An 18,743-nucleotide genomic window follows, 5' to 3' on the forward strand; every position below is an offset into this window, starting at 1 on the left:
CAGTTTAAATCCATTAATTCCAACAACTTTTGAGCTGCCAGATAAAAAAAAAAAACTACCACTTATTTTAAGAAAATCGCTACCAATAACCCGGATAAAGATTTATAAAAAATCCATTTATTAATGATTATTTATTGAGGTGGGTAAAATCAACGTTTCAAATGAAAATGTGAAAACAATGAGAGTGTGTTTGGTGTAGTGATGAACCTACAGAGAAGCAGCACCTGAATCTGCAGTTCCCTACAGCTTTACAGAGCTTTATTGTTTAAAGTCCACAACTTTACTGTTTTGGTTTATTCTCACTGTTCTCATAGCGTTATTTTCAGTCACAGCAGGTAGCTGTTTTCAGTGACAAAGCTCTAAAATCTAACTGTATACTACCTGCTCAGCACCAAATGTTAGACAGACAAAGTTAGCAACTAGCTGGTGAACACAGTGGGGCATTGAGCATTTAACGACCCAGATATTTTCCTCAAGAGTTGGTAGAGACCAAAAAGTGGATGATGGATGGATTATTTCTAAATGCATATTTACACCACCATGCATGATTGATTACATTTGTAATATTGGCTTATTGAATTGCTGAAATTTTATTCATCCACCACATGATTACACACTCTGATGACAAAATGTGCTTGAATTGTAAAACACACATTCTAGACAAATTTAAACAGAAACAGCAGAATTTTGGAAAAAATAAATAAAACGGAATCAGAAAACAGATTTCATAGGGCCCTATCCATGGTCACGTTGCTCAATATGCGAATGTAGCATAACTGTAGCTTCAGGAGGTACTAGATTTAGCGGTAAAAATGTAAAAGAGGAACGGAGAAGATGACGAACCTAAACAGGCATAAATTAGTGTGCCACGTCTTTGACGGCACCACAGATCCGTAACTGCTCCGCGACACTAGTAGTTTCGGGGGATCTACCACCCCCCTTGAAATAAACCATAGGGGAAATACTGATATTGTTGCACTGTAACGGCTGGATGTGCAACATATCAAATTAAAAGGTAAGGATGATTTGTCCATGTTGTGTTCACACATTGTTATACTGCCCCCAAGTGGCCCAGAAAAACATGTTACGGCAAGTTTAAGGACTTTTTTATGGCTCATTAAAACCAATGAAAATGTATTAATGGATTTCCCATTTATGCAACTATATGAATGACACATAGCATATGATAAACACTAGCCAACAGGATTTATTACAACCTGGCAACTCAAAATATGAAAATATGCTCCTGTTACTGGCTTATAACTTATCTGTAAGGATTTGAAAATTAATTATTAATTATTGTTAAATCCACTAGTTACAACTAACCTTTATACATGTCTTTCTGGAAAGTGGTCCCTTTGTCTTTTTGCCTTTTGAATTAGACGATCAGGACTCAATGTTTGCGTTGTAAAGTGGATTCTCTTTAAAATCTGATCAGGTGACAAACAATATAAATTCTCTGAAGTGGACAGTAGAGATACACACATCTTTGAGATACACACATGAGAGCAAACAGCTAAAGACAGCGAATGAGACATGGAGCAGCTGTAGATTTACTGTTCCCATGGGAGGGTTTGGCCTCTGAGAGAAGCCATGTGGAGCAGCACGACTCTCCCCTGGGCTCTCACAGCTGCAGATACCTCTGCTCTTTCTCTCTCTCTCATGCTCTCATTCTCCCTTTACTCACCTCCTTCGCCTTCGATCCTTGTATCCCTCAATTATTGCCGCCTTCGTTCTCTAGTCAATTCTCTTCTGTGTCCAGCCCCTGACCTTTTGCCAGGATTCTTCGTCAAATTGGAATTTGAAATCAACCTTTCTTTATCTCTTCTGGCCTCTGTCTCTCTCTTATCGTGGTCCTTCCTTCCTCCTACTGCATGTCTTCTCTCTCTCCGCAACTCTCCTCTTTAGTCTTCTGTGCTCTTTTATATTACTCATATCTTACACTTTTTCCTGTCTTCTCCCTTCTTCTATTTGACGCTGTCTGTCCGTCTGTCCTGTTTTCCATTTCTTGTTTTCTTAAGTTTCCTCTTGTTTCTTTGTCATCTATTTTTCACAATAACTCAAAGTATTTATCAGACATGCACAAAGCAGGGTGCGTTTGTTTGCCCTTGTCCCAAAAAATAAACTGAAGAATTGCTTTACTGAACAACCCCCATCCACCCTTGTGTATATCTTTCTTTATCATCCCACTGTTTATTCTCATGAGCTACGTTTTAATGAAAACTACAAAGACTGTGATCATGCTGAGTCGGAGTATTGTTTTTCTCTCTTTGGACTGTGCGTTCTGTGAATCCATCTGCTCGTAATGCCCTTTCCCCCTTCCCTTCTCTGGCTCCTCTCTTTTCAACTTCTCATACTGACCCTTCACATAACCCCCATTTTTACTTTCTTGCCATCCCTTTGAACTGAGACTCATTATGGCGAATAACAGGCATTCATAAATGCGGTCATGTAGTCAGAAATGAGGAAGGGAAGACTGGATGTGGGTGTTAATGATCTTTTAGACTGTTACTACTCTTGTGAGTATTGCTTTGTTATCTGCGGGAGAAGGCAGTGTGCTCTGAATGGCCCATTGATTTCAGGCGTGTGGAGCCTTTACACTTACATGCGCACAACCGCATGCACGCACATACACATGCGCATATATACTTTCTCTCTCTCACACACACACACATACACACGCAGGGAGTCTGGGAGGCTCTGTGAGGTTTAGTAGAGCCTGTCTCATCTTCCCTGTCTATCCTTTAAGCTGTGCTCTGCTTTCTCACTAAATGCATGGTGGGCTGCTGGGCTGCCCTGGCAGAATGACAACTAAGACTGGTGAGAGCAGGGCAGAAATATCTCTCTGTGGGGCTAGCAGGTAGGACTCCACTGCCATTCAACACTCAGGCCGGCTCCAAATGTTTCTGTGCTTTCTGTGGCTGCGGTGTAATGATCTCATACATCAGTGTGCATGAACAGTAGAAGGTGCATGAAATGAGAAATATTATATTATGTGCCCTATTTGGCTGTTCGAATATTGATAGGCACAGCAGTTGTTGCAGCCATCATTAGGCTGTTTTTATGTTGAACTGGGATTAAGACATAGCCAACCAACATATATCAGGCATGCTGCCTGCAGATAGTATTGGATGTTTTTTTCCTCTTAATATTAGATTTTATTATTCTTATGAATTCCTTCTCCTGTTTGCTCCTTTTTCTCATGGAAGAACATCATTCCTAAACCACTCCACTTCCATATCTCCATAGAATTCCCAGTCTCCTTGTATCCATTCTTTCTTTGTCCCCCATTAAGGCTGCAGAGATGCAGTGGCTCACGTCAGGTCTCAAGTGGTCTTCCAGTGACAGAGTGGACTCATTATGTTGTGGAGCTGGAGTATCTATACCACAATAACTAAAAGGGAGACAAATGAGCAGTTAGATCAAGCAGGGGAGTGTGTCATGCACCACCATTAACTAAACCGTTGTAGTGCTAAATTTGTGTGTTTCAACAGAGATACGCTGGCTTCTAATCAATTGTCAGAGACGGCAACTTGCAGTAGCTCTGTAATGAACTGTTATGCCAATTGCGAGAGGTTAGCTGTCACTCAGGGAGTAGTCTAATCAAATCAAGGCTTTGTAGTTTAGAGTTGATTTGAATGTGTTATTGCTTTCTTTGGGTAGCCCGATAACCTCTCTCTTTGTACGTGTTTTGCAAAGAGAAAGTGTAGAGAGATACAGAGAAAAAGAGTCAAAAGAGAAGGGTAATTAGGTATCCTTCCTCACACACCCCACCATATCTCCCAGAGGGGAGAGGAGCCTCGTCAGAGCCCTGTCATGAATTTTTAACAACCCTGTCGGTCTGCTCTCTTGTGTGTATTTGCGGATTTGCATGGGTGAGTGAGAAGGATATACTGACACAAAATACTGTAGTCCTATATTCTCTATTAATGTAACACAAATTGCTTGAGTATGGCGTATGATGTATCAAGAATTAAACAGCTGTTTCTGTTACTCCTGTATCATATTACATACAACATCATGCAGAGAGAGAAATCCTGGACCCAAGGAGAGATCTGTAATCAATATATCCATATATTCATGCACTACTGTAGGGGTGTGTTTCTGCATGCATTTGCATTGCTAGAGTGTCGTACATATGTAATTTAACAAATTGAACATATTGTGAGATATGGTCTGGATGTATGAAACTTGGTTAGCTCAGATTAACATGATGTGATGTTAACATTGACATTAGCTGACATTAACCTAATGACAAGACCTCCTACACTTGGCCTTTTCATCATTGATATGAATCACTGTTCCCCCTTTCCCCCAAGTGGCACATTACTACAGTCTTAATCTGATCTTTTATTTATTTTATGAAACACTTTTTGAATGAAAATGTAAAGAACCAGATTTTTGTTTTGAACGTTGTCAAACCTTGGGTGTATTTGCAGCTGAGGTGTCACAGAATTTAATTTTTAATTAGAAAATATTAGGATTTTATACCACCATCCAGCTCTATGTGGGTTTTCTGTACATATTTTTTTTTTTTTAAACCTCTAATAACACAGATAAACACTGGTAAAGCAATCCCATACTGGAACTTGCTTTTGCAAGTTTACATGTTGTTGGTGCAAGTAACATTGGCACAGAGGCTTGTATGAGCAGCAAATGACTGTAAGTGAAATGGAGCTACTGACCTGTGCCACGTATAGATTCTTACAGTGGATTACAAGACACCAAATACCTGTAGGCATTATGCGGCTCTAAATCAGACTTGTTTTCAGGTTACTGATACAATTATTACACTTTATTGGAGCTATTGATTCAGATGTAAATCTCCATAAGGAATCACTAAAATAGTCTAAACACAACGAAATGTCAGCATTCAGAATTTGATGGACACAATTTATATATTGAAAACATATGATTTAGTACTTGATGCCGTGATGGAACTTGTTATTTTTGTACATGGTGAACATGGTGCTAATAACGTCATCCTAACTATTTTGTGTTGGTGTGTATGTGTGGCTCAGATGTGTATAATTGGCTGCTGACAGACAGTGCAGAGGAGGTGGAGACACGTCTGGAACAAGCCCAGGACTGGAGGCCAAAGATATGGGACTGTTGATCAAGAATGGAACCATTGCCGACAGCAGACACATGGTCATAGACACAAATATACACAATCATACCCACACTCAGTAAAAGCACAGAATGCCATATACTATTAGTGTTTCATCCAGTTATTGCTCATGCACAGATCTGACATGCCTGATGTTATACTTTCCTACTCACAAACTCCAACAGATGGATATCAGAAGGAGATTCAGCTATATATGCAATCTATTTTAATCAATTCTAAATGCTTTAATTAATTCAAAATACATCCCTGAGTGGAGTTTCGCTATGGTAACCTTGCTGTTGTGAAGGAAGTCAGTAAGTCAGACAGGTGGGTTTCTTTAAGGGCAATCCTTTCCTCCACAGGGCTGTCATTATCCAGTACAGTTGGAGAAGGGCAAGACAGAGCCAGGCTAAGTTTTGATCCGTGGGGATTTGCCTCGGTGAACATATCCACAGTCTTGTGCAATAGTGTCAGTTTCTGTTTGTTACTGTTCTGTTTGCCTGCTGTGTCCCCTTTGATCTCATGTCAGTGTTCTTTTATTGTAACCCCTTACCTTTTCCACACTGCAGAAATGCATTAAACGTGAGATAATCTTATATTTAGATTTAAAATGTATGATTGGAATATCTAGCGGTGACTTCGCAAGTCAGATAATTAATTATCAATAAGGATTTTCACTCAAATGTCCCTTGCCTTGTCTTGTAATCCTCAAAATTTCAGTCCTGGTTGATTTGGTGACACCTGTGGTTAGTGGTGGTAGGCCTAACGTCTAGTGCGGTTTAATTATAAACTGACGTAGCTACTATCTTGGGACAAAATATTAAATTTAAAGCTTTACACTTTTGATCGCATGAGTAAATTTTTTTTAACCTGCCACATTCCATTGATAACAATAGTGCTTCACATCATTTAAATCCCTGGTACAGCTGGTACAGATTTGAGCATGTACAGTGAAGTTACAACAACTTCCTGTTTCATGGCAAAACATTTATTTTTGATGCCACGCCACAGGCACGCCCTTAAACGAAAAAGTCACAGCACAGCTGTTTTCATCACCAATGTCTTTAGATTGGACTAATGATGACTGATTACTGGCTAATTCTCTTTGTTATAGTACATTACAATAAATAAAAAAGGGCTGACTTCCTTTTGGGTTTAGGGCATCGCTTCAAGAGGCTTTGTTGTATGTCTGCACATGATACAACCGGCGAACATTTCGTACATGTCGGAGAAACCTGTTGCAGAGGCTGCATTTGCCACGCCCATGCCCGAGACCCATATGACAAGTAAATTTTCGCCACTTTTTCAGTACCTTTAGGCCATCACAAGTGCAGTTCATTTCGGAGAAGGAACATGATTTCTTTAGGTTCAATAGGGTCCTCGCACGGCTGGTGCTTGAGCCCCTAAATATGTCTAAATATCACAATACTCACACAATTAAAGTGTAATTCTAAAGTCATGATGTTTCAGTAATGAATAAAGACAATGTCTACAGATCAGTTAAGGCAGTCATTTGTTCCCAGAGTGATAAATATGTGCTGTTTAGTTTGTGCTTGCCCTTTTTACTGCTTGTACTGAAGAAATTTTCTACTGAACTTCTCTTACCACTATTCCCTTTTTCTTTATCGCTTCTTATTGTGTATGTGTGTGTGTCTGTGTTTGTTAGAGAGATGTGTAGAGCAACGGTGATTAGATTTATATCCTCATGTCATTTAGTTGTACCCAATTTGATTGACAGCTTCTCGGTAATCCATTTGCACTTGACTTTATTCAGTGATCTGCCCCCCCCACACACACACACACACTTTTTCCCGTTCATTTCTCTTGTCATTCCCCACTCTCTCTCTCTCTCTCTCTCCCTCTCTCTCTCTCTCACACACACACACACACACACACACTCTTTTACAGTACAACCTTTTCATCCTGACAGTATGATACTCTGTGGTGTGGCCTTTAACGGACAGTGCTGTAAGGCTGTGATAGCCCTGTGGTTTGAACTCCGCAAGTGAGATCATAATCATTTCTCTGTCTCTGCTGGGCCTCCATCGTGCCTTTTAACGTACTCTCTTTTGCTCAGGTTTTCTATAATTAGACTGACGCTGTGAAGGAAGCATACCTTGTGCAGTTTCCAATCTAAATCCCTGTCATACTTCACTCCCCAGAAACTGGCCACAGCTGCTGAGAACTTCCAGATGGAGCATCAGTGGAAAGATGAGTTTGAGGTAACAAAGGGAAACAAATATACAGACACACACGCACCCATTATATACAGTATATGTGTGTATATTACATACTGTATGTGAGTAAAACACGGATACAAACATTAATGGTTATGGAGGTAGTCTGAATTTACTGGCCATAAATGAATTTAATCGTCTGAATAAGTTTAATCTGTTTACATCTGTGTCTTTTGTGTGTCATTAGCAGTAATTACAGCTCCATTAGTAAATAGGTTTAGTGCACATTATACTGTGTTATGACGCATTATACCTCTAATTTCAGATGATAGATACTCTGCTTTTTAAGACCCAGATTGGCAGATAATTATAACTCAGAGTAAAGCGGTGGTCAGGACAGAGACAGTTATATATGTGTCTTAAGCTGTGAATTACCTTATTGCTTTCTCAATGGCACAAAAATGCTTTCCCTGGAGTATTGCAGATGGCTGTTGACACACACACAGATGTAAAAAGAGGAACACACTTTACACCAAGCTTAACTCATACAGTATTCATTATATTGGTAGCACCAATTAACATTAATGTACTAATGGAGTTGCCTACAATAACAATATAAAGACCTGTTTAGAAATGGATTAGCTATTTCATGATTTCATAAATGTTACGCTTCTTTGTGTGACACCCTGAAGCATATTGTGAAGTGATATTTGTGCTTTTGTGTCACTTGTTTACAGGATGATGAAATTGCCTACTACAACGCAAAGGACAATGTGAGCATGCTTTTTTCCTTCTGCCTGTTTTCTCTTCTTCTATTTTAGCCACTGCAAAACACACAGGTCGCATTCAGACGTGGGCAAGCAATATGGTTTTGCTACACAGCACCCTCTCTCTCTTGTCCTCCCTTTCACCTCCTCATCTTTCCTCCTTGCCTCCATTTTCCTTCTCCTATTCACCGCATTCATATCTTGTTTTTTCAGACTTGCTTTTTTCATCACCATAGCATTTTACTGCAATCCCTCCCTCTTTTGCCTATTCTCCAGGCTTTTCTTCCCATGTAGCTTCCTCTCCATCATCCCTCCTCCCACCTTCTCTCAGGTGAAGAGGTTTCTGCCATGTTTCTCCTCTAATTGACGGATGAGATGTATGAGCTGGCTACGCTGTTGCTTTATTAGGAAGCAACTGTTCACACTTCCTCTCCCTCCCCCCTTACTTTTTTCTCTCTCTCCACCTCACTACCTCACTCCCTTTCTACCCTGCATTCTTTCCTCCATATCTCATCATGCTTTTCTTCATACATCTCCCTGTCTGTACTGCTCTCATTGATGTAAATTGGTGAATGCACGGTAGGAGTTATAAATCTCCACAAGGGGCATAGACAATCTGGCTGTCTCCTGCAACCCAAGTGAGAATGATAAGAAGGAAAAAAGCAAGATATCGTTAAGCATATAGTCAGTGATGGTGTATTTTCTTAAACGAGCCGGGAGGGTGTGGAAAGTGCAGCGATGATATTATCACGTCAGACAGGAGGTAGTGAGGATGTACAGTCAGACTGTCTTTAAGGTCCTGTGCTTTTAAATAAATGCATGCAATGATTCTTCAGCAAATAGAAAAGAGGACTTGTGTGACACATCATAAACCTACGGTCTGCGTTACTGTCTGCATCTTGATTTTTATATATGTATATAGTATAAATATATATTTTTTCCCTCAGCTGGATGCAAATGAGACGGAGGGAAGAAAATATAGGATTCGACCTGACTTCACAGAGGACCCGTCATTTAAACGTTTGACTGATCACAACCACACGGCTGTCCACATCCCCACTGACATCTATGACGGCTGTGAGTACACTCACACACACACACACACACACACACACACACACACATACAAAAACTGTGGTAACCACGGATACAACTGACACACCAGCCCATTATGAAAAGTTGTTTATAGATTGCGCCTCTAGCAAATTTGCCCATGGCTTAATGATGTTTTTAAAAAGTGATACAGCATAATAGGACTGTCTCTGGCTAAGCTGTGTGTCCTTGGGATGTAAATGAACAAAGGGTCCTCTAACTGAAATAAATTTATGTATGCTTTTGGCCTTTGTCTGAGGAAACCTCCAAACATGAGTGTGACAAGGCATTCATTTCATTTTTTTATTTTATTTTAGGAAAGGTTTTGATAATGCGTTTCTTGATTCAACTTTCTCTTATGGTTCGCGGCTTTGAATTAATAGTTTGTAAGCAAAATCATAAATTAAATGTTTGGCTGATGTGAACTCTAACACGTGGTCCCATTTAATATGTACTATAAATGAGAAGAAAGTTCAATTTGGAAATGTATCTTTTTTTCACTGTATAATGTGTTTATACCTATGCCTATTTATACTTACTGCTTAAACTTTATACTGTGAAATTAGACAAGATGGTTAATTGTTTTCCCTGTACTACATCCATGGTTGTGATTATGAAAAAGTAATAACAATATGGAAGTAAATCAGCATGTTTGTTCCCATTAGCATTTATACAAAAATAGAATCTGGCCTAGCTTTGTGTTCTCAGTTGCATTGGAATTGTCTGGCATTGAAGTTCATGTGCTATGTAAAATAATTCAAGATTATAGTGACATAACATATGTGCATCTGTTACATATTGCATTTGTCCCGTTTGTTACAAAAGTACCTTTCTGATCATTTCATCATCATGAGGTGACATTTACCTTGAGTGGTTCAGAATAATTTGATTCTCTAGTGTCCCTGTGACATTAGCACAGCTCAAGTTGAATGTCAATGACTTAAGGATGGTCTGTTGAATATCTTAACTGCAGTCTGAATTATGTATTATATTTGAACAGCTTTCTTTTCCTCTATTTTTACATTTTAAGCACTTGGTTGATGCTCTTATCATACTGTGACTTACAATGAGAGAGCAATAAAGCGTTCAGTGCTCTGCTTAAGGATACTTCACCAGGACACATGGTTCATGATGAGTTTGAACATGAGTCCAATTACAGGATTCTGAGCTGCACTGTTGCTGCTTGGCTTGTGCTTGTGTATTTTTATCTGCGATTGTGTGAGACTGGGTATCTGTGTGTATGTGTTTAGAAATTCAGTAATTAGCGTGTGGTGGGATGTGATGCGTCAGCAGTGACTTGGAGGGAAAGCAGAATGGAGTGACTTCCTCACCATGGCCCTCAGCCTGCTGGGGAACCGTCTGGCCCCAAGGTTAAACACATCACCTTTTTAGTTGACCCCAGGCACAGGCAGAAATGAGGGATGGGCACACACCGTTGTCAGGCTCTGTTACCTGTAAAAGTTCAAGCCTGGTTTATTATTCTATTTGAACAAGTTGTGACTTTGTCGTTTTTTTTCCCCCTGAGACATCTCTCTGGCCATAATCTGGGCTGGATGCCAGACTCCTCACGCTCCCTTTCTCTTAAGGATGCTGTTTATTGAGAGCCTGTAATGAGTATGCATAGATACGTTAAGCTGCTGGGACCTGTCCAGGGCTGAAGTCTGATCTGAGTGAGATGAAAGAAACTATTGGTGCATGTGTGAATGTGTGTGAGGACCCAAAGCTGGTAGCACACTTACTCTACCTAGTGGGGAACATTCTCTGTTATGAAGACTGAAAAGCCAGGCCCGCAAGTTTATTTTGAGGTTGAGACAAGGTTTTAGGATTTAGGTTAGAGTTAGAGTAAGGGTTGTGATTGGGCATGTAGTGCTGATAAAAAGTGGCTAAGGAATGAATGTATTCAAAAATGTGTGTGTCTTTGAGTGTACACACGCTCATATACTATGTCAGATATGGGCGCACGTCCAGGAGTTTGTATTTGTATGCTTGGAGAGAAAAGAGACAGAGGATCCATACGTTATTGAGGTTTCAACAGTCCAATTTGATCTTCACCCTATAAATGTTCCAGGAATAGCCTTTGCTCAGATGGAGAAAATTGGATTTTCTGGGAAAAGTGGGAGGCACGTTTATGAAATCACCTTCTATAGGCACATCACCTGTGTGAGACGAGTGTAGGATAGGAAATGGAGACATTGAGATGAGAGAAAGATCACAAAAGCCACTGTTGGTCCAGTGAAGGACAGAGTGCATGGGATGGCGGGAGAGATACAAAGTGACAGACAGAAAAGGAAATGGTTGAATTCAGTGGTGCTGCTTTTGGATACAGAAGCTGAAATGTCATGTGTACAATATATATGACACCCCAGGGCTGGACACAGTAATATCATTTTGAAGAGTATATATGATATTATTTATTCTTAAGGGTTCCATGCTAGCTAGAAGTTTTTCCCTCAAAAAAGAACAGAACAAAACAACCCACAAGACAGAAAGAGCCATAGAAAGAGACAAAGAGTTTTGAATGCATAATGACATTTAATGTATTTAATGTATGAAGAATCTAAGTTTTCCATATTCACAGAACAAATTCTTTTTTTTTATCAGGCCGATAAGGTATGACATCCCCCAAATAGTTTCCATATAAAATCTAAAGTTTTATAAATCCATTATCAATAGCCTCCAAACGCTCCCCCTCCAAACGCCTCCATGCCATGTCCCAGTCCTACACACCAGCCAGTGCTGTGTGTGCTCTACCACTACGGCCTTGCCTGCAACTTCACGCTTCCCATGCTCCATTCCTTGCTGGTTTCCTATTGTAGCCTTTCCATCACAGGCAGCTTACACTTTGGTGTTTGTATGAATTTAACAAAGAACATATATAAGATGTTATGAGTTTAAGCGGTGCTGTCAGGAGGATTTTGTTACATGTGGACACAGCCAGGCTAACAGTTTCCCCCTGTTTCCAGTCTTTGTGCTAAGCTAAGCTAATGGTTGCTGCATCAAGATAGTGCGTAAGAGAGTGGTATCGATCTTCTCAAAATGCCACATTTTGGGAAATACTCACTGTCTCTTCTGGCTCAAACAAATCAGAGTGAGATCTCTGCAGTGGAGAGGCAAAGCAGTGACACATAATATACTATTTAATGTTAAAAAAATATCATTCATGTTGTATTTGTTAGTGAATGATGTTGCACCCCCAATATCCCACAGATAAAGTCATCACAGGGTGTAGATTTAGTGTGGCATCAAAGCCATGGAGTGTGCAGCCAGGGAATTCATTAGTGTCAGTGGCAATATGGGCGACTAGAGCAAACTGCATCCCTTATGAAGCAGCAGTGGAGTTTAGCTTATTAAATATTATGACTAACTCAGGAGTGTTCAAAACCAATGAAACATTAACAAGCTATATATTACTACTGTGTTAGATGTTTTTGGTTTGCTTGTTTAGCACTGCATTTTGGTTTGTTAGCTTAGAGTATGTGTTTATGTGTATGTGTGCATATCGTCTGTGTGTATTGTGTCTAAATATCAATGAGTGGGCCTGAGTGTAGTTGGCGATCTACCTGTCTGTCTGTCTTTGTCAGTGTTTGCTCAAAAAACACACATGCAGTTTGTATTTTTCTCATTATCTAACAAGGGCTGTTATTTTCTCTCCCTTTCCCTTTAAAATTCTACACTTAATGAGGGAAATACATTATTGTGCACACACACTGCATGTTCTCTCTCTCTCTCTCTCTCTCTCTCTCTCTCTCTCTCTCTCTCTAATAAAAAAACATGCACTCCTGGCAACCAGGGCTTCATTAACTCTTCCCTCTGGAGGCATGCATGCAAATGAACAGTGTTTGCTTTGCACATCAATGAGCCACGTCACACTCAATACAGGACACCAATCTCTCTCTCTCACACACTCACACACACACCACACATACACATGTAGATGTACAGAGTCACAATCAAGAATGTATGCAGTGCTGCATTAGTATAAAGAAAGAAAAAAGAAACAATGATAAAGAAAAAGAAGAAGACTTGAGAGACAGAGCAAAGATAGAGTTGGGGCAGCATGTGCAGTGTCTCCATCCATCATGGTGAGTGTTATGTGGCTCTGAGCTGTCTGGGTGCTGTGTCGTTATATCCATAATGCCTGTTGCCTCTCACAACACATTCTATCAATCACACACATGCACACATACAAACACACACACACACACACACACATACACACACACAGACACACACACACACACAGGTTATAGGATGTTTAAGGAAAACCATTCCTCAGTATTTATTACTAAATACCGGCAATGGCTGGTTGAGCTGGCCTAATATTTGCTCATGTATCCTGCTGGGCGAGTGGGCTGACCCTGAGCATGTGTATGAATCGTAATGAATGTGTGTAAATCTGAGATATCTTGGCCTGCTTACCTACCCTGCTATATCCTTTGATCATTATTGCAGAATGCACACATGGACATGCACACATTTGCACATTGTGGAAAATCAAGATGTGATTGCAGTGATATACTGTATATGTTTTGTGCCAGCGTGTCCCAGTACATGTTGTCCTAGTAAATGTGTGTGTCTGTGTGGATTTCTAGCCACCATTGTGCTGAATGAGCTGAACTGGACAGAGGCATTGGAGGAAGTGTTTAGAAAGAACAGAGAAGATGACCCGACCCTTCTCTGGCAGGTGTTTGGTAGCGCTGCAGGTCTGGCTCGCTACTACCCAGGTAAAATAAAAAAACACACACATTTAACATTCAACACAGAGGAAAAGCCCTGGTTGATTATCCGAGCCCCTTAGTTGTTTGTGTATCTGTTTATATCACACTGAAGCTGTTTGTGTTTCCTTCCTTATAAAATTAGAGGTGCACTCATCAGCTGATTATTATTTGGTTAACCTAAGATACAGAATGTTGTGTTTAATCATAACTATAAACAGCCAGACAATATATTCATGAATATGCTTTCTTTACACAGCACTAAGCAAATTAACTCAATAAATAATCTCCTTTGCTCAACATTGCATTGATTTTATATGTGATGCCATACATAGGTAATACTATGTTTAACTTATTTTTTTTATTAGTATTAGTATTAGTCTTGTGCTGCTGTCTACTGTGAGTGTTTTCTCTGCCAAGCTACTTCTATTTATGAGTTTCTCTGTCATCATAGACTCTGTATAGCTTTATGGGAAAAGTTTATGTCCAAAATTCATGAATTTCAATGGCACTGAATTTATTTTGTTTCTTTTGTTTTTATCTCTTAGCATGCAGTCACATACTCTCATACTGGCTTCTTTTCATGGTGCCCCTAACTAATAGCATACAGATAGAAAGCAGACAATTATTGTCAAAGCCAGTGAATACAGTGCTCCACACTTTGCATCTCAGATGAATATTTATTATCGTATTTCCCTGCTGTTTACCTTGTCATGAATAATTTAAGGAAGCATTAAACATTAATATTATAATGTAGATGGTGTAAAATTGTGGCTGTCTTTATGGCTCAAATGTAAGCTTTTTTTTATACATTCCCTACATGCATCTTTTCTTATCTATACAATATGACCGACAGCGACTAGACACTGTTCTGGGCTGAATTTGACACTGCATATTGCCAGATATTTGCAGATTAACACTAAAGTCTGACCGTCAGATGTGTCAGAAAACAAACCACAATAAGAATTAATGTTTTATTTCCTTTAATTATGAGCAAATTATAATCAACACATAATCTAATCTCCTCCTAAAGCCTCTCCCTGGATGGATGCACGGAAGACTCCCAGTAAAATTGACCTGTATGACGTCCGCAGGAGACCATGGTAAGAACACTGCTAGAAAAAATACTAGAAGCATAACATTTATTCAACGTTGGTCAAAATGCACCACTTCTGTTTCAAACTTTATGTATTCATGTGTGTATATGATGGTCTACTTTTATGGAGTTGCTTGTTTGGCTGTTTTAAATGTAGGTGTTTATGACAGGACATATGTGGCTTTTAGTTATAGTAAGTGTATTTAGGCTTGCTGTACAAAATTCTGTTGTTTAACTAGATATGAATTCAAGTTATAATAATTGTATTATACAGTTTCAAGTATTAAGTAAGTATTAATTTCAGCAACATTGTCCAACACTGTATGTAACTCTCAGTAACTGTATAAGTAATATTGTATTCAAGGTAAATCATTATGTACTGTAAGTCATTGGCCGTGACAAGCTGGTCTTTCATTCATTAATGTCCATCTAGGTACATTCAAGGAGCTGCCTCTCCCAAAGATATGCTAATCCTTGTGGATGCGTGAGTAACTTTATAACCTCATTGATCCATAACCTTCCCATATTAGTCATGATTTCCCCTGATTATAATTCATGCCTTCCTAGATTTTCCACATAATGTAATGCATTTCCCATGGCAGAAGCATTTCTAATTACACTGAGTAAAATCTCACAGGACAAGAACTGAGCTGACAGATTGCAGTGAGAAGCTGTCAGGTTTTTTGCTGTTTGCAGAAGCGGGAGTGTGTCTGGCTTGACTCTCAAACTGATCAGGACCTCCGTCAGTGAAATGCTCGAGACGCTGTCTGATGACGACTATGTCAATGTAGTTTACGTGAGTATTAGTAAACCTTCCAGTTGCTAAACTTGGGTGGACTAACAAAGACTGAACAGAAATCCACATACAGTACATGGAGTTATTGCACACATGCCCACACATACCGCACATACACAACACAAGACCCGCCCCCCCCCCCCCCACACACACACACACACACACACACACATACACACACATACAGTGCCTTGCGAAAGTATTTGGCCCCTTGAACTTTTTGACCTTTTGCCACATTGCAGGCTTCAAACATAGATATAAAACTGTAATTTTTTGTGAAGAATCAGCAACAAGTGGGACACAATTATGAAGTGGAACGAAATTTATTCGATATTTCAAACCTTTTTAACAAATAAAAAACAGAAAAATTGGGCGTGCAAAATTATTCAGCCCCCTTAAGTTAATACTTTGTAGCGCCACCTTTTGCTGCGATTACAGCTGTAAGTCGCTTGGGGTACGTCTCTATCAGTTTTGCACATCGAGAGACTGAAATTTTTGCCCATTCCTCCTTGCAAAACAGCTCGAGCTCAGTGAGGTTGGATGGAGAGCGTTTTTGAACAGCAGTTTTCAGTTCTTTCCACAGATTCTCGATTGGATTCAGGTCTGGACTTTGACTTGGCCATTCTAACACCTGGATGTGTTTATTTGTGAACCATTTCAGTGTAGATTTTGCTTTATGTTTTGGATCATTGTCTTGTTGGTAGACAAATCTCCGTCCCAGTCTCAGGTCTTTTGCAGACTCCATCAGGTTTTCTTCCAGAATGGTCCTGTATTTGGCTCCATCCATCCTCCCATCAATTTTAACCATCTTCCCTGTCCCTGCTGAAGAAAAGCAGGCCCAAACCATGATGCTGCCACCACCATGTTTGACAGTGTGGATGGTGTGTTCAGGGTGATGAGCTGTGTTGCCTTTACGCCAAACATAACGTTTTGCATTGTTGCCAAAAAGTTTGATTTTGGTTTCATCTGACCAGAGCACCTTCTTCCACATGTTTGGTGTGTCTCCCAGGTGGCTTGTGGCAAACTTTAAACAAGACTTTTTATGGATATCTTTAAGAAATGGCTTTCTTCTCGCCACTCTTCCATAAAGGCCAGATTTGTGCAGTATAAGACTAATTGTTGTCCTATGGACAGAGTCTCCCACCTCAGCTGTAGATCTCTGCAGTTCATCCAGAGTGATCATGGGCCTCTTGGCTGCGTCTCTGATCAGTCTTCTCCTTGTATGAGCTGAAAGTTTAGAGGGACGGCCGGGTCTTCGTAGATTTGCAGTGGTCTGATACTCCTTCCATTTCAATATTATCGCTTGCACAGTGCTCCTTGGGATGTTTAAAGCTTGGGAAATCTTTTTTGTATCCAAATCCGGCTTTAAACTTGTCCACAACAGTATCTCGGACCTGCCTGGTGTGTTCCTTGTTCTTCATGATGCTCTCTGCGCTTTAAACGGACCTCTGAGACTATCACAGAGCAGGTGCATTTATACGGAGACTTGATTTCACACAGGTGGATTCTATTTATCATCATTAGTCATTTAGGTCAACATTGGATCATTCAGAGATCCTCACTGAACTTCTGGAGAGAGTTTGCTGCACTGAAAGTAAAGGGGCTGAATAATTTTGCACGCCCAATTTTTCTGTTTTTTATTTGTTAAAAAAGTTTGAAATATCCAATAAATTTCGTTCCACTTCATGATTGTGTCCCACTTGTTGTTGGTTCTTCACAAAAAATTACAGTTTTATATCTATGTTTGAAGCCTGCAATGTGGCAAAAGGTCGAAAAGTTCAAGGGGGCCAAATACTTTCGCAAGGCACTGTATATGCACAGATAGAGAGATGGATGACAAGTAATGAAATATGGATTTCTCTCGGGTCTGGCCACTCTGAAACAGACTTTTAATGACATTCCCATTGCTGTATTTGGTGTACAGGATTACACCTCTGCACTACATGTGCTCCCACCCCACCTCCTTACCAGTGTGTGTGTATGTGTGTGTGTGTGTGTGTGTGCGCTCGCCCCCACACGCTCATGCATGTGCGTACATTCCCACTGCTCCTAAAGGTATTAAAGCTGCACCTCTGACTGGAGTGAACCCCAGGAAACACTCAATCATCACCCCGTTGATCTCTCCATCACTGTTTCCTTTCATCATTGAGTCATGCAATTACTCGCAGCGTTTCACCATATACCTCCATTCATGTCTTTGTGTCAATACACACTCTGTATCTCCTCTTCTATATAAAAAATCGCAACTTTCCTTCTTGCACCTCCCCCACTTTCTTTCCCATCATTTTTACCTTTCTCACCCACCAGTCTCTTCCATCGCTCTCCCCCTCCACCTTTTCATTCTCTCACCATATATTCTAGGCCTTCCATGCTTGTGATTACAGTCAGGAAGAGCCAATCAGGAGACTGTGTGGTGCGTAGATGGGTGACTTTGGAGGTGTTTATTGAGATGGGTCTTTTGGAGCTGTCTTCGTTTTCTTTGCACGAAGACAACCATTCAGACTGTTTCCTCTCCTCCGGGGACCCTTTGTCTCAGGCACAATGTATTCTGTTTCACGGTGGTCTAGTGATTCTGCAAAGATGTGCAATTATCGGAATCTGTTGTGCTCTGTGTGTGTGTGTGTGTGTGTGTGTGTGTGTGTCTAAGAAAGTGAGACAGAGTGAGAAAGATTAGTTCAAAGAGTGATTTTCAACTCAGTTTTGACTTTTAACTTTTTTTGTTTGTTTGTTTTCCTATTATCCTCTAAAAATACAGTGGGTGGGTATAATGCATTAGTGGTCCGAGGAACGTTTAAGGCACCCATTAATGTGCTAAAAGGGTCATTTAAGTTTATTACAAATTTCTTATATTTGTAATTTTGGCTAATGTTTCAATTAGTTACAATAACATTGTCCTTACCAAAGTCGTTTCTGTACGGTGTATTGCTGCCATGCCAGAAAAAGGATCAGTATCACGTTATAATAATTGTTATAATTAAATGTTTTTCTTG

At 40.0% G+C, this 18,743-nt stretch overlaps 1 protein-coding gene across 3 annotated transcripts in view; it reads left to right on the forward strand.

Moving 5' to 3' along the window:
* Positions 1 to 18,743, forward strand: part of LOC119894006 (voltage-dependent calcium channel subunit alpha-2/delta-1) — a 74,003-nt gene that overhangs the window by 22,922 nt on the left and 32,338 nt on the right. For 2 of the 3 annotated variants that reach the window (XM_038706484.1, XM_038706483.1), the window contains exons 4-10: positions 7,273 to 7,332; positions 8,025 to 8,060; positions 9,002 to 9,131; positions 13,739 to 13,870; positions 14,895 to 14,964; positions 15,391 to 15,441; positions 15,654 to 15,753. In XM_038706484.1, the coding sequence (XP_038562412.1) occupies positions 7,273 to 7,332; positions 8,025 to 8,060; positions 9,002 to 9,131; positions 13,739 to 13,870; positions 14,895 to 14,964; positions 15,391 to 15,441; positions 15,654 to 15,753 (579 nt within the window). Of the gene's footprint in view, positions 1 to 5,029; positions 5,152 to 7,272; positions 7,333 to 8,024; positions 8,061 to 9,001; positions 9,132 to 13,738; positions 13,871 to 14,894; positions 14,965 to 15,390; positions 15,442 to 15,653; positions 15,754 to 18,743 lie in introns of those variants that run through there. The other variant, XM_038706485.1, reaches the window with a different exon arrangement.

Source organism: Micropterus salmoides, unplaced genomic scaffold, assembly GCF_014851395.1.
Source record: "Micropterus salmoides isolate LMB-PRFRI ecotype aquatic unplaced genomic scaffold, ASM1485139v1 Ms_hic_scaffold_8, whole genome shotgun sequence".
NCBI classification, from domain to species: domain Eukaryota; kingdom Metazoa; phylum Chordata; class Actinopteri; order Centrarchiformes; family Centrarchidae; genus Micropterus; species Micropterus salmoides.